At 46.8% G+C, this 16,111-nt stretch overlaps 1 protein-coding gene across 1 annotated transcript in view; it reads right to left on the bottom strand.

Annotated features, from left to right (window-relative positions):
• Window positions 1-15,895, bottom strand: part of EHHADH (enoyl-CoA hydratase and 3-hydroxyacyl CoA dehydrogenase) — an 89,112-nt gene extending 73,217 nt beyond the window's left edge. The window contains exons 1-3 of the mRNA XM_075318967.1: window positions 15,810-15,895; window positions 3,622-3,725; window positions 2,814-2,986 (exon numbers count right to left, since the gene is read on the bottom strand). Of these exons, the coding sequence (XP_075175082.1) occupies window positions 2,814-2,986; window positions 3,622-3,725; window positions 15,810-15,883 (351 nt within the window). The 5' untranslated portion in view covers window positions 15,884-15,895. The remainder of the gene's footprint in view (window positions 1-2,813; window positions 2,987-3,621; window positions 3,726-15,809) is intronic.
• Between the last annotated feature and the right edge of the window lie 216 nt (window positions 15,896-16,111).

The following is a 16,111-nucleotide window of genomic DNA, read 5'->3' as shown; positions in this document are numbered from 1 at the left end:
AAACTTTGTAATATGTCTTACGACAAAATTATGTTTAGGAGAGTTTTTTCCCTTCCCTCTGTACTCATCATTTACTGAAAAACAGCTCAAACATGTCTTCGTAAAAAAAAAAAAAAAAAAAAAAGATAAAATGGCAGCTGAGGGGTCAGGTTACTGCTATTATGACAGTATATGGAGCCGGTGGGGCAGAGAGAAGAGTGAGGGGGAAGGAGGAAGAGACCCAGACATAAAAGAACTCACATCTGTGCTGGATTCACAGCTACAGTGCTCAATGCTGCTGCAGGAATATCTCGCTCTGTATACAAGATATCACAGCAGCTAGGCTCTACCGACTAGCTCAGAGACAACTGAACACTATATACCGTCACAGCCAAACAGTGTTATTGCTCCTGTATACACACAGAACAGGAACGCTTTAAAATGACAGAAGCACTTTAAATACATCCTTTTTCCATAGAAAGGTCCAATTAAAAGAGTTACAGTAAATAGTAAACCAGTCATCAGCGACCTGTAGCTATATTGGCAGAATGCAACTTGTCATGGCAGACTAAAGACTGTCAGGTTATCAAAACAAAACTGTCCATGTCTAATTATCTATATGCAGGGAATATTATCTTTTAGCATTATTTAAGATCAAAAACACTAAAATAAGATATTAAAGATTGTCAACCAATCCTACCACCATTAGTCCACTTGTACCTCAACATTGCATGTCTGGGGATATAGTGATCGGTAAGGTTAGATTTCATGGCTTTCTATGAGACGTGTAGTACCTGATGGCGTATCCCTCTATCACTATGTAGAAATGACATGCCCTGTTGACACTTGAGTGGAGAAGTCACAGAGGATGAGTGTATCCATGGTCAGCATAACACATGAGTAAGCATGCTATCACGGTGATCATGGAGAAAGCGGAGACTAGGCCCTCAGACTAGAGGGGCCCTGGCTATCTCTTATCTCATTTACATCTGATAGTTAGGTTGTCAGAGCCACCAGCATTACCCTGTTCCTAACCAGTCCTGATCTAATACCCCCTCTCTCCCTACTCTAAATGGTGGGAGGGGCCGGGACAGGAGCGTGTATACACCAACAATGATAGACACACGGGGGAAACCAAAACTATCACACAGCACGCTCACACGGAGTAATCAGACAACAATTGATAAGTAGGAAAACTAAAGCAGGGAGGAAATATTCAGACAACAGGAGGAATTCCACAGCATACCAAGCAACACACAGTAAGTTACTGGAACACAACATCACATGGACTGGTATAGCAAAAAGCTATAGCCGGCATGGGAAGACAAATTCCTCCATCTTAAAAAGGTGGGGAGTAACTGATAGGTCTGCTGCAACATGTGATCCAAATGGTAACCAGCAGGCTAGCAGAAATTGACTACTGCTAGTCTGATCACTAAAGAGCACATAGCTGGTTGATGCCTGTGCAACTCAGAAGCACCAGAGGAAGCATAGTGTGGAGTGTCAGAGTCTGTAGTCTGAACAGCATCTGATGCCGCCATGACATTTAGCGAGTTTATAGTGTGACACATGTCCACCATATTTCCTAGCATGGCATAAAGTTCAACAATGCCAATGGTTATCTACAAATAATAAGTCAAAATATCACATCCTATTTTAATAATGAAAGTTACAGGGTAGCATTTCTAAGGCAAAGGCTTCTTAAAAATCTTAGTTGCATCTTTTGCCTGTGCATGAATCAGAAAGGGAAATCTACTCCAGCAATTGGCAAGAGTAAATTATAGCAAATTTGTCAGGCTGTGGAAGGCCATGCCAGCTTTTGTGTAGTCACACTACTGTGTGCTGTGAGCACCGGAGGACAGACAATGGTCTTACATTATTGTGCAAACCAGGATCCTGAAAAAACTCAGTCTTGTAGAAATCCCTAATAGAACAAATAGTTTGGTCCCCTGCTGATCACTTCCACTTTCGTCTTGTGGCTGACTGAATCAGTTTAAGTGTAGGGGAAGGGATGGCCTAACAATCTTTGATCCTAATACACGCAGGAAGGAGATTTCTGCTGCAGTCAGTTATCTTACAGCCACACACAAGGTTGTGAGAAGGATGGGGATACGGATGGGCATAAACTGTTGAAGCAAAAATGAGCGTTTGTTTATGCAGCGCATTTCCTGCAAAAAAGTTTTTGATGTAGAAATGTTTACAGCAAAACATTATCGTGTGCAAATGCCCTTCCACTGGACAGAATGTAGCACATAACCTAAGGGGGCATTATCGGCGAGGGACACGGGTATTCTGTACCTGGAAGAAGATTTCTGCATGAAGTTTTTGGGTTTTTTTTGTTTTGTTCTTTACTATCACTAGTGGTCACTTAAAAAAATACTGAAGTCTCTAATTACTGTACAGCATTTTGAAAAAGGTTTAGAAGCACAGTGTGGGTGTAATTTAGCTCTATAGGTAGCAAATGTTATCTACAGAGGTCTATATTTCAAAAGTATAAGCCTCTATTAACCAGGCGGATGGCAGAAGTGTGATTTTTCATTGGCCTTATCTGGTATGTACGCTATACATACTGCCCATTTAACGGTATAGAAAAAAGGCAGCAGACAACTTTTTCATATTCAAGCTTACCAAAACAAAACAAAAAAAAAAAAAACAAACACATGATGCAATATGAATTTTGCAATGTGTCCTTATAGTCGATGGATGCCCAGACTGTGGTCACTGTTGGGCACATATCTCATGAGCATATACGTCCAACAGTGAGTACAAATGCATTGTGCACTTATCTTCAGCCACAAATTAGAATGAAAGTTGGGGCATAGATAAACAGTTACCTGAGCGCTCGCCACCCTAAAGTGGCATGCCAAGGCTAGCTCAAGCCCCCCGCCAAGGGCAACACCTTCGATTGCAGCCACTACAGGTTTCCTGCTGGCTTCAATTGTTGCATTGATATCTTCTAAGGACACCGTTTTTAAAGCTGAGGTGGCAAATTCACGGATATCTGCACCTAAAAAATAGAAACGAAATAAACAAAAAAAAAAAACAAACAATCGTAAATCACAATAAATCATAGAAAGTGGAGTAAAATGATATCTTGATATCTGAGGTTTATTCGAAAGAAATCCATATTTTTATTTATTATGTAGAGGAGTTGTTAAGATCTATCAAATATCTCCTGGAGAGGCGGCCTCTGGGTGTGTACTTCTTCCCCTGTATGACATGGACCAATCATATCCATTAAGCAACTTTCAGGGGAAAGAAGAACACTCCCTCACAATAACATAGAGCAGACTTCTCAGTGTGAGACATGTAATGACAGATAGTCTGCTCTTGTCAGTGGTCTCATTACCAAGGTGTCAGGAGTAGAGCAGACTTAAGTGTAATTACTTCTCCAGCTTTCATCTCAGAAGTGAGAGTGTGGGGGAGAGGGGAGGAAGCAGTACAGCTGAGCTGACAGCACTATGAGGAGAATTGCAGAGGTGTGTGTAAAGAGACAAAACTCAGCTGTGCTTTACTGACACTCCTCCCACAAATGTGGCCATGAGGAACATACGGCACCATGTTGCTGATGTCAGGTTTCCAGTATATTTATCCAGGTTAGCCAAAAGTCTTAAAAATAAATTTTATAACAACACAACATACCGGCGCTGAACTTTCCATTGGCCCCTGCCAGCACAATAGCCTTCACTGATGGGTCTTTAGTAGCTTCTCCAAACTCTTTCACTATTGCATGACGAACAGAGGAGCTGAGAAAAAAAATAAGGGGAATAGACGAGGTAAGCATTTGAATATATTAAGGATTTAGCATTAGTTTGTGTAGGAAACAGAATATAGCACTGACATAATCCACTGCAATGATCGTGCATTGCAGTGGATTATATCAGTGATCAGAGTACAAAAAAGTAATGTCCCATAAAGTGACTAAGAAAAAAAAAAAAAAAAATATTGTAAAAACTAAAGAAAAAAATAATTCCAATAAATATGTGAGTTCATGTAACAAAAAAAGTATACATATTTGGTATTGCTGCATCTGTAACAACCCGATCTATAAAACTGTCACACTAGTTAACCACTTCAATGAATACAGTAAAAATAAAATAAAAAAAATTAAAAAAAAGTCTTTTCATCATACAGCTGACAAAAAAGTGAAACAAAATGCGATAGAAAAGTCGTATATAAATAAAAATGGTTCCACTGCAAACGTCATCCTGTGCAAAAGAAAACAAAACAAAAAACACGATACAGCTCCATCAGCAAAAAAAAATAACAAAGGCTATAGCTCACAGAATACAGCAGTGCAAATAACTATATTAGAGAAAAAAAATTAGTTAGTATTAGTTTTATTATTAGTAGTATTAGTTTTTAAGGTGTAAAAGCAACAAAAACATTAAAAAAAATAAAATAAATCAACTATATAAAAGGTGGTATCACTGTAATCGTACTGACCCGAAGAATAATACCGTCTTATCACGTATATGAATAAGCGAACAGCGTTAAAAATAAATAAATTCCGGTATTGCTGTTTCTTCATGATTCTGTCTCATAAAAAGTGGGATAGAAAATGATCAACAAATATTATGTGGCCCAAAAATGGTACCAACAAAAACTCATCCCAGAAAAAACAAGGTCTCACATAACTGTCAGCAGGAAACCCCCCCCCCAAAAAAAAAACAAAAAAAACTAGATTCTTCAAAATTCAGAGATAAACAAACCTTTACTTTGTAAAAAGCATTTTTTAACGTGATAGTAGCCAAACCTTAAAAAAAATAAAGCCGCCTAATCACTTATATCGCAAGGTGAACAATGTACAACTTAAAAAAAAAAAATAAAGCTAATTCTCCCACAGCTGTTGATTTGTTCATTCTGCCTCTAAAAGATCACAGTACAATGCTGCTCACATTTATCCTGAGCTCTACGCTGAGTGCTTACACCAGGGATTACATGTAAATTTCTGAAAAAACGTGATTCACTGTAATGAGGCAGAGGGAGTCACTTTAACCTCATGTCTGGCCTGTGGTCCGGCAGTGTCCGTCTTTTTAGGCATGCACAAAAAAAAGAATTTTGTTTACTTACCGTAAATTCTTTTTCTTATAGTTCCGTCTTGGGAGACCCAGACCTTGGGTGTTTAGCCTCTGCCTCCGGAGGACACACAAAGTACTACACCTAAAAGTGTAGCTCCTCCCTCTGAGCTTATACACCCCCTGGTGAGCCAGTCCCAGCCAGTTTAGTGCAAAAGCTGAAGGAGAATAGCCACCCACAAGTAGAACAGAGCAAGAGCCGGAACAACCGGAGACTCTGTCCACGACAACAGCCGGTGAAAACACGCGGAACAAGGAAATTGTCAACAGGCAACAGGGAGGGTGCTGGGTCTCCCAAGACGGAACTATAAGAAAAAGAATTTACAGTAAGTAAACAAAATTCTCTTTTTCTTTATCGTTCCTTTGGGAGACCCAGACCATGGGACGTTCCAAAGCAGTCCCTGGGTGGGAAATAAACAGAAAAACTAAGAAGTAGGCAGAACCTAACTTCACAAATGGGCGACCGCCGCCTGAAGGATGCGTCTGCCCAAGCTCGCATCTGCCGAAGCATGAGCATGCACTTGGTAGTGCTTCGAGAAGGTATGCAGGCTAGCCCAAGTGGCAGCCTGACAGACTTGTTGAGCCGTAGCCTGGTGCCGAAAAGCCCAAGAGGCACCGACAGCTCTGGTCGAGTGTGCTTTGATCCCCGGCGGGGGAGGCGCCTGCGTTCTCTGGTAGGCGTCCGAAATGGTCGACCTAATCCAACGGGCTAAGGTCGGCTTAGAAGCAGGGAGGCCCTTGCGCCGACCTCTGGTTAGCACAAAAAGAGAGGTGCACCGCCTAAGCGCAGCGGTGCGAGACACATAGATCCGGAGAGCACGCACCAGATCTAGAGTATGTAGAGCTTTTTCAAAGCGATGAACAGGGGCCGGACAGAAGGAAGGTAAGGTAATGTCCTGGTTAAGGTGGAAGGGAGAGACCACCTTAGGAAGAAAGTCCGGAGTCGGACGGAGAACCACCTTGTCTTGATGAAAGACTAAAAAAGGTGACTCCGAGGAGAGCGCAGCCAAATCAGAGACTCTCCTGAGAGAAGTTATGGCAACCAGAAAGGCCACTTTCTGTGAAAGACGATACAAAGAAACCTCCCTAAGAGGCTCAAAAGGGGGTTTCTGCAAGACTGTGAGAATCAAGTTAAGGTCCCAGGGGTCCAAGGGCCGCCGGTAAGGCGGAATGATGTGAGACGCGCCCTGCATGAAGGTGCGGACCTGAGCCAACCGAGCGAGATGCCGCTGGAACAGAACTGACAGAGCCGAAACTTGTCCCTTGAGAGAGTTGAGGGACAGTCCTAGCTGCAGACCGGACTGTAGAAAAGACAGAAGAGTCGGCAAGGAGAATGGCCAAGGAGGATGGCCGGTAGAGCGACACCAGGACAGGAAAATTTTCCAAGTCCTGTGATAGATCTTAGCGGAGGAAGACTTGCGCGCCCGAGTCATATTGGAGATGACTTCAGGGGGGATACCAGAAGCCGTCAAAATCCAGGACTCAAGAGCCACGCCGTCAATTTGAGGGCCGCAGAATTCGGACGGAAAAACGGACCTTGCGAGAGTAGATCTGGATGGTCCGGGAGATGCCACGGCATCTCTACGGACAGTTGGAGCAGGTCCGGATACCAAGCTCGCCTGGGCCAGTCCGGTGCAATGAGGATGACTCGACGACCCTCCATTCTGATCTTGCGCAGGACTCTGGGCAAGAGAGCTAGAGGGGGAAACACGTAGGACAGACGAAACTGGGACCAGTCCTAAACCAGAGCGTCCACGGCGAAGGCCTGAGGATCGTGGGAGCGAGCCACGTAAACAGGAACTTTGTTGTTGTGACGGGATGCCATTAGGTCCACGTCCGGAGTGCCCCATTTGCGGCAGATCGACTGAAATACTGCCGGGTGCAGGGACCACTCGCCACCGTCCACGCTTTGACGGCTGAGATAATCTGCCTCCCAGTTGTCCACGCCTAGGATGTGGACTGCGGATATGGTGGACCTGGAGTCTTCCGCCCATTGAAGAATGCGTTGTACCTCCATCATTGCCAGGCGGCTGCGTGTCCCGCCTTGATGATTGATGTAGGCAACCGCTGTCGCGTTGTCTGACTGGACTCGAATGTGCCTGCCCGCCAGCAGGTGGTGAAATGCTAGGAGAGCTAGAAACACGGCTCTGGTTTCCAGCACATTGATTGAAAGGGCTGACTCGGACGGAGTCCAAGTGCCCTGTGCTCTGTGGTGGAGACATACCGCTCCCCAGCCGGATAGACTGGCATCCGTGGTGAGAATCACCCAGGACGGGGCCAGGAAGGAGCGCCCTTGGGACAGGGAGAGGGGCCGAAGCCACCACTGAAGAGAGCTCCTGGTCCGTGGCGACAGAGCCACTAACTTGTGTAAGGAGGAAGGCCGCTTGTCCCAACAGCGGAAAATGTCCAGCTGCAGGGGGCGCAGATGGAACTGGGCAAAGGGAACAGCCTCCATGGACGCCACCATTTGACCCAGCACCTGCATCAGACGCCTGAGGGTATAACGGCGGGGCCTCAGGAGAGAGCGCACCGCCAACTGGAGTGACAGCTGTTTGTTTAAGGGCAACTTCACAAGTGCCGTCAAAGTCTCGAACTGCATCCCTAGGTACGTGAGACTCTGGGTCGGAGTCAGAGTGGATTTGGGAAGATTGACAAGCCACCCGAATTGGGCTAGAGTGGCGAGAGTGAGCGAGACACTCCGCTGACAGTCTGCGCTGGATGGAGCCTTGACTAGAAGGTCGTCCAGGTAAGGGAGCACTGCCAACCCCTGGAGGTGCAGAACCGCAATCACTGCTGCCATGACCTTGGTGAATACCCGAGGAGCCGTGGCTAACCCGAAGGGGAGAGCCACGAATTGGAAATGATCTTCTCCTATTGCAAAGCGTAGCCAACGCTGGTGTGAAACCGCAATGGGCACATGCAGATAGGCATCTCTGATGTCGATGGACGCCAGGAAATCCCCTTGGGTCATTGAGGCGATGACTGATCGCAGAGACTCCATGCGAAAGTGCCGCACCCGAACATGCTTGTTGAGAAGCTTGAGATCCAGGATGGGCCGGAAGGTACCGTCCTTTTTGGGAACTAGGAAGAGGTTTGAGTAAAAACCTCTGAACCGTTCCCGGGCGGGAACTGGTACAATTACTCCGTTGGCCTGCAAGGCTGCCACTGCCTGTGAGAAGGCGGCGGCCTTGGAGCAGGGGGGAGTTGACAGAAAAAAATCTGTTTGGCGGGCTGGAAGAGAATTCTATCCTGTAGCCATGAGAGATGATATCTCTCACCCACTGATCGGAGACTTGTTAAAACCAAGCGTCGCCAAAGTGGGGGAGCCTGCCACCGACTAAGGACGTTCCTGGAGCGGGCAGAGAGTCACGAGGAGGCTGCCTTAGTGGCAGGACCTCCTGCGGTCTTCTGTGGATGCGCTTTTGGGCGCCAGTTGGATTTCTGGTCCTTAGCTGAGTTAGCGGACGAGGCGGAGGGCTTAGAGGACGACCAGTTGGAGGAACGAAAGGAGCGAAACCTCGACTGATTCCTACCGTGGGCAGGTTTCCTGGTCTTGGTTTGTGGCATGGAAGTACTCTTCCCGCCAGTAGCTTCTTTAATAATTTCATCCAGCTGTTCACCGAACAGCCGGGAACCAGCAAAAGGGAGCCCAGCAAGGTACTTCTTTGAAGAAGCATCTGCCTTCCACTCTCGAAGCCACAAGATCCTGCGGATAACGAGGGAATTAGCCGAAGCCACCGCAGTGCGGTGAGAAGCCTCTAGCATGGCAGACATGGCATAAGATGAAAAAGCTGAAGCTTGAGAGGTTAAGGCAACCATCTGGGGCATAGATTCCCTGGTGAGGGAATGCATCTCCTCTAGAGAAGCAGAGATGGCTTTGAGAGCCCACACTGCTGCAAAAGTTGGGGAAAACGCGGCCCCCGCCGCTTCATACACGGATTTGGCCAGAAGGTCAATATGACGGTCAGTGGAATCCCTAAGGGAAGTGCCATCAGCCACCGACACAACGGTCCGGGCTGGACCGGAGGGTCTACCTTTGGGGAGTGAGCCCACTCCTTGACCACCTCAGGTGGAAAGGGAAATTGGTCATCAGAACCACGCTTTGGGAAGCGTTTGTCAGGACAGGCCCTGGGTTTGGTCACAGCGGTCTGAAAACTGGAGTGGTTAAAGAACACACTCTTTACTCTCTTGAGGTAAACTGGTGCTTTTCTGCCAGAGAGGGTTGCTCCTCTGATACTGGCGGATTGAGATCCAGTACAGAATTAATGGAAGCAATCAAGTCACTAAGATCTGAGTCACCCTCGGAAAGATCAATGGGGCACATGGAGTTAGCCTCCGAGCCCCCTGTAAAGGCATCCTCCTCATCTTGCGAGTCAGCTCTTGAATCAGAGCCGCAGGATGAGGAGGGAGAGGAAACCCTGCGGCTCCTCTTAGGAGGACGGGGTTTGTGCCCTGATGATGAATCCTCTGTGAGCTCCGGTGGACGGAGGTCAGATGATAGGGATCCTAAAGGACCCTTAGCAAGAGCATTAGAGGCACCCTGTGAAGGGGGCTGATGCATATTCATCAAAGTCCTGGACAGAAGTCCCATGGACTCAGAAAACGACTGGGAGATAGACCTAGAGAAGGACTCTATCCAGGCCGGGGGTTCAGCCACAGGTGCAGAAGCAGCCTGAGAGACCACTGGGGGTGAGGCTCCAGGCTGTGGCACCTCCAAGTTAGAGCAGACATCACAATGTGGCTAGGTGCTCGGTTCAGGCAGCAGGAGCTTACATGCAGCGCATACAGTATAAAGCTTTGGAGCCTTGCTCCTCGTGTGAGACATGCTGCTGGAGTGGGGACAGCTTCTACAAAGAGAATGAACCCCAGGGAGTATATACAGAGGTCCACAACCAGAGACCGGCTGTGGCTTACCAGACCGCTGGAAGCGGTGTTGTGTGCCCTCCAGATCCCGAAGCCCGCACCACCAATGCACAGTACCTCAGCAGGGATGCAGAGTGCAGGATGGCCCAGCGCAGAGTGAACCCTGTCCAAGAAAATGGCCGCCGGAGCGAAGAGAGGGGGCGGGACGGGGGCGTCCCTATAGGAAAGCGGGATCTGGAGGGCCATAGAGACCTGCAGGGGAGGAGTCACGCACAAGCAGTGGGGAGTGTCCCTCCCCTGTGCAGGACGGCCGCCGGGAGGAGCCGTGCCTGTCCCTCTGCATGAGTGACATGCGAGGGCCGGTAACAGAAACTAGGCCTCCGGTGAAGCCGGGGCCTAAATTTGAGCAGCGAGGCCGACGCGCAGGCACCATCGGCGCGGTTCTCGGGCGAAAGCCAGAGAACCTGCCGGAAATGCCAAAATAAATACAGCAAACACACTCTCCCCATACAATAAAGGACAGGGATCCCCAACATATGAACGTCTCAGGTACTTAGCTGCTGAGACGCAGGGCCAGGTCCCTGGGGATGAGTGCTCCGGTCCAGCAGAGTCCTAAAGGGCTGTGGACGGAGACCGGTCTCCTGCCAGGCATGGAGACCGCGCTGGCTCCCACTTCAAGCCAGAGCCCAGGAGGGATGGTGAAGGAGCACAGCATGTAAGGCTCCAGCCTTGGAAATCAACCTTACAACACCACCGACACAGTGGGGTGAGAAGGGACATGCCGGGAGTCCAGACGTGGACCCGCACTTCTTCAATCTCTTTCCAAAAAGCAAAAAATCATGTATGCCTCCTGAACACAAAGCGATAAACTGGGACTGGCTCACCAGGGGGTGTATAAGCTCAGAGGGAGGAGCTACACTTTTAGGTGTAGTACTTTGTGTGTCCTACGGAGGCAGAAGCTAAACACCCAAGGTCTGGGTCTCCCAAAGGAACGATAAAGAAAGAGCGGTCAACAACAGTTTTGTTTATCTTTGAAGAGACGGACAGCGCTGAACAAGAGGCCAAACAGTCTCCGGAGTAACTCTGCTGCCTCATTAGCAATTGGATCCATGGGGGGGGGGGGGGGTTCAACTGAATCACGTATTTCAGAGATGTAGATGGAAACCCTGATGTAAGTGCTCAGCATAGAGCACAGGATAAATGTGAACTGATTGACAATGTTCTGTACCCGAATCGCCACAGCTGGCAGCACAGCGGGAGCAGAGTGTCATGCAAGTGTCACTGCGACTGAGGTCCGATCATGCGATCGGACCTCAGCTGTTGGGGGAGGTCCAACACTGAGGAGGGGAGGGAGGGATTTATCTCCCTCTCTCCTCCGTTGCTAATGCCATTCTCGCTGTGCACTCGTGGTACACCGGTGTACTTTGAGTGCAGTGCGATTTTTCTCTCGCCCCACAGACTTAAATGGGTGCGAGAGAAACTAGGAAAGCATTACAGTCGCAGCTTGCTGCGATTTTTTTTCTCGGTAAGATTGGGGCTGAGAAAATAATCGCTCATGGGTGCTGACACACAGGCTAATATTGGTCCGAGTGGAATGTGATATTTTATTGCACTCCACTCGCTCCGATTTTCATGCTGTGTGTCTTAGGCCTAACACAAAGTCTCTAAAAAACACCATGGCTCCCCCCCCTCAAAAAATAAATCCAGCAAAATCTATAATCCCAAATCCATAAGCCTCCTCCTTTCTGAACACACGATGCGCCTAAACCACAGTTAACGTCCACATGTTTGGCATTGTTCTTGTGAGGAGAGCTCGCTTAATTTACAGGGTGTAGGCTTCCAGAATCACAAGCTGAGTACAATGTTCAGGCACTATAATTTAGATGAATTCCCAGAGGGGCGTAAATTGCCAACATTTGGTCACTTGATGGGAATTTCTTCCGTTCTGGTACTTAGGGGCTCTGCAAACTATTCTATGAAAATCTGTGCTCCAAAAATTAAATGGCGCTCCTTCCATTCAGAGCCCTCTGGTGGGCCAAATAGTAGTGTACAGTCACATGTGGAGTATTGCCACGTTCAGGAGAAATTGTGGCACATATTATGGGGCCTTTTTTTTTTTTTACCTATTTCCTTTGTGAAGATTGGAAATCTTGTGTTAACACAACATTTTAGTGGTAGAAATGTAATTATTTTTTGCTCACCGTCCTATAGTATAACATTTTCTGACACACCTGTGGTGTCAATATGCTCACTGCACTCCTAAATGAATTTATTGAGTGGTGCAGTTTGTAAAATAGGGTCACTTGTGGGGGGGAAATTCTGCTGTTCTGGCACTTCTGGGGCTCTACCAATGTGTCATAGCACCCGCAAAACATTTTTTGACCACATATGGGGTATTAGGGTACTCTGGAGAAATTGCACAACATATTGTATGGTCCATTATCTACTGTTACCCTCGTGAAAATAAAAATATGTCATTAAAGCAACATTTTTGTGGTTAAAAATTTATTTTTTAATTTTCACGGCACAACGTTATAAAATTCTGTGAAGCACTTGGGGGTTCAAGATGCTCACCAAACATCTAGATAAATTTCTTGAGGGTTCTAGTTTACAAAATGGGGTCACGAACGAGGCAACTCCACTGTTTAGGCACCTCAGAGGGTCTCCAAATGCAACATTCCAGCTAAATTTGCATTCAAAAAGTAAAATAGTGCTCTTTCCCCTCTGAGCCCAGCCATGCACCCAAACAGTAGATTTTTTGCCATACGTGGGTTGCGGATGTACTCCGAAGGAATTGCACAACAAACTGTATGGTGCATTTTGTCTTGTTATCCTTGTGAAAATACAAAATTTGGGGCTAAAATAAAATTTTTGTGGGACACAATAACATTTTCATTTTTTCCTTCTATCTAAAGGGTTAATAACTTCTTGGATGTGGTTTTGAGCAGTGTTGGGGGTGAAGTTTTTTGAATGGTATAATTTTGGGGTATTTTCTGTCACATAGACCTCTCAAAGTTTTGTCCCTAAAAAATGATTTTGTAACTTTTGTTGGAAAAAAATATGAAAATTGTTGATATTCTTTGAACCCTTCTAACTTCCTAACAAAATTTAAAAAAAAATAAAAATAAATTGCGCTGATGTAAAGTGGACATGTGGGTATAATTTTATTTATTAACTAATTTTTGCAATATACCGTATTTTTCGGACTAAATCACACTTTTACTCCCCAAAATATTTGAAGAAAATGAGGGGTGCGTCTTAAAATCCAAATATAGCTTACTGGGAGGTGAATTAGCAGGGGGCTATCTGTGCGGCTCTGTGTGCGGGCGGCCGGCAGGGTGCCTGTCCGTGTGGGTGGCCGGGTGCCTGTGGCCAGCTGCCTCTCTGTCCCGGCGGCCGGCTGCCTCTCTATGCAGGTGGCTGTGTGGACTGCTGTGGCTGTGTGGCGGGTGTCCTAGTCTGTCTGCGGTCCCAGCTTCATATGATGGCGCCAGGAGTTAGTGCGTGCGCACATAGAGCTCTTGGATAAGAGCTCCATCTGCGCACATGCCGCTCCGACTGCCATTTCTTTTGAAGCCTGAACCGCGGACAGACTGGGACATTCACTGCACCGGCCTGCTCCACCACACAACCACCGCAGCTCCAACTGCCACCACTGATTTGCTACCGCCACCACTGACCCGCCGCTGCCATCACTGACCTGCCATCGCTGCCAGCACAGCCTCTGCCTCCTGTGACCCCCCCTCCGGTAAGACAACACCGAAGTATAAGACGGACCCCCTTTTTTTTTTTTTAAACCTTTTTTTATCTCTAAATTTGAGGTGCGTCTTATAATCCGGTGCGTCTTATAAAACAAAAAATACGTTAACTCTAGGATTTAAGGTCATAAAAATTCAAGGTTTGAAAATGGCAAAATTTTGAAAAAGGAGTTGAGCTACATGTCTGATATTTTCACAAATAAATGCAAAAAAATATTGTCTTAAATTTACCATTGACATAAAGTACAATATGCCACGAAAAAACAATCTCAGAATCACCGGGTTCCCGTGAAGCGTTCCAAAGTTATACCCTGTCAAAGTGATGACACTGGTCAGAAGTGCAAAAATTGGCCCGGTCAGGAAGGTGGAAACAGGCTGGGTGGTAAAGGGGTTAGGTTATAGAAACCAGTGATGTTGTAGAGTGGTGCGGGGTGGAAGTCATGGGCAAGGGATTGACTCCGAATGCCCCGACACGCTACATACAAGACATGATGCTGGGTGTGTGGACTTATGTCATATAGGCCCATGTAGCTAGATGACGACTCGCTTTCATAAGGAGACCACCAGTTCAGTTTCAACAACAACCCTTTACTTAACAGTTCATCTTATAATAAATAATAATAATAATCTTTATTTCTATTATTATTATTATTTATTATAAGATGAACTGATGTTCATCAACTCTATACACCAGATAGCGGCACACATCTCCCAGCACGTTTCCATTTGTACAAAGGATAATCAGACACATTAGCCGTTCCCACTAGCTGATTCTGATCTTACTGGTGTTGCGAGTCCCGGTATAACCCAGCCAAACACTGCAGTCCAATCCGTGACTTCCCTTAGTGCAGCTCCACGTCCAGTATCCTCATAGAGGAGGGCTCGGGGGTTTTGCCGCTATAGCCAGAGTAGAGCTGTAGTGGCAAAATTTTCATAGAGCAGAGTGGTAAGGAGTAGCCAGTAGTGCCGGAGTCGAGCCTTGCGCTCTTGGACATTTGGGGAGACTACTTCGCTCACATACCAGTCCCTCCTTACTCAGGAGCTTTTAGGCTTGAGACTTTATCAGTAAACACTATAGACCCTGCCATCTGGGTACACTCCATTTGAAGGCCGGATTCTAGCCTCAGCCTTCTTTCAAATGCTGTGTCTCAGTTAATACTTTAGGATGACGCTATCTGGACTCCTCTTTTCTTCTTCCGCCACAAGTCACTCACTGCATGTGGGCTTGAAGACCTACAGACTACTGACCATATCTATGGTACACTAGTGCTTCACTATCTTTCTAGAAGGAACCATCTCTTTCCCCATCAGCTAACCCCTCCCACTGTGGGCTAGTCCCAACACTTAACTACTTCCTGCCCTACTGTCTGGCAACTACATATACAAGTGCTATGTGATATACATATGTTACAGTCTCACTGTACATTACCATCACAGTGCACATGATACAATATTTACAAAAGCCGCAGAACACAATTCACATTAAACCACAAGAGAATACAACACCGTGATTGGGGTCTTCAGGGCAAGGACCACCAATGAGTCCACTCCCTACAATGGCACAGTCAAAGTCAGGTATAGTCTGCACCACACTATATAAATGGCATCCCATGTATTATCATGCAGGAGGTGATATTATAGCAGCACCCCAAATGTCAGGGGCACCAACAGATAGGGCGGCTGCAGATCCCTACAGGGGGACATTACAGAATGTAGACCCCTTTATTATCTGGACCAGTGGGAGTCCTAGAGGTCGGTCATACATTGATGGCACAAATCTAGCGATATGCCCGATCTGCTACATTGAAAGACCCTTTATATTAAACATCTACAATTGTTTGATCAGTAAATGATTGAGTGTCTGCACTGATACAAGTCATGCACCGAGCACACACAATGCCAGGGCTGCACAGCAGACGTGTCCTGCAGCTATAGTGAGACTACACTCCAGCACAGGCTACAGCCTAATCTGTCAGTTTACTCATATGTTGCTACATAACCAGTTGCCGTTCTGCTCTTGTGGAACTACAATTACAAGCATGACCTGATCGCACTGGCTGCCTGTTCAGCTATGTGCATTATAGCCACAGGACCACCGCTGCATGATGGGAGTTGTAGTTCTAGCAGTTACCTCAGTGCATTGACGGGAGGGTGGTTGATGGTGATCACAGCCACAGTGTGTGACAGCCGCCGTGTAGCTGCCATGCTCACTGCCCCCACTCCAGGCCAGAAACAAAGTTCACAGCTACACACAGGGTGAAAAGGCACCAATGACAATCCGCCCCTTTTCCTCAGCCAGTCACAGTAAAAGCTACTTCACCTGCAAACCAATCAGCAGCTTTGTAGGTGTGGCCAAGGTCAGGGGCGGGGTGTGTAATATTTAAAGTGCTGCTGAGTGCTTAGGTAAGGAGATGATTGCAAAGAACCAGCGAC

The sequence above is a fragment of the Anomaloglossus baeobatrachus genome, chromosome 7 (genome assembly GCF_048569485.1).
Source record: "Anomaloglossus baeobatrachus isolate aAnoBae1 chromosome 7, aAnoBae1.hap1, whole genome shotgun sequence".
NCBI lineage: Eukaryota > Metazoa > Chordata > Amphibia > Anura > Aromobatidae > Anomaloglossus > Anomaloglossus baeobatrachus.
This window is presented reverse-complemented; position numbering and strand designations above follow the sequence as displayed.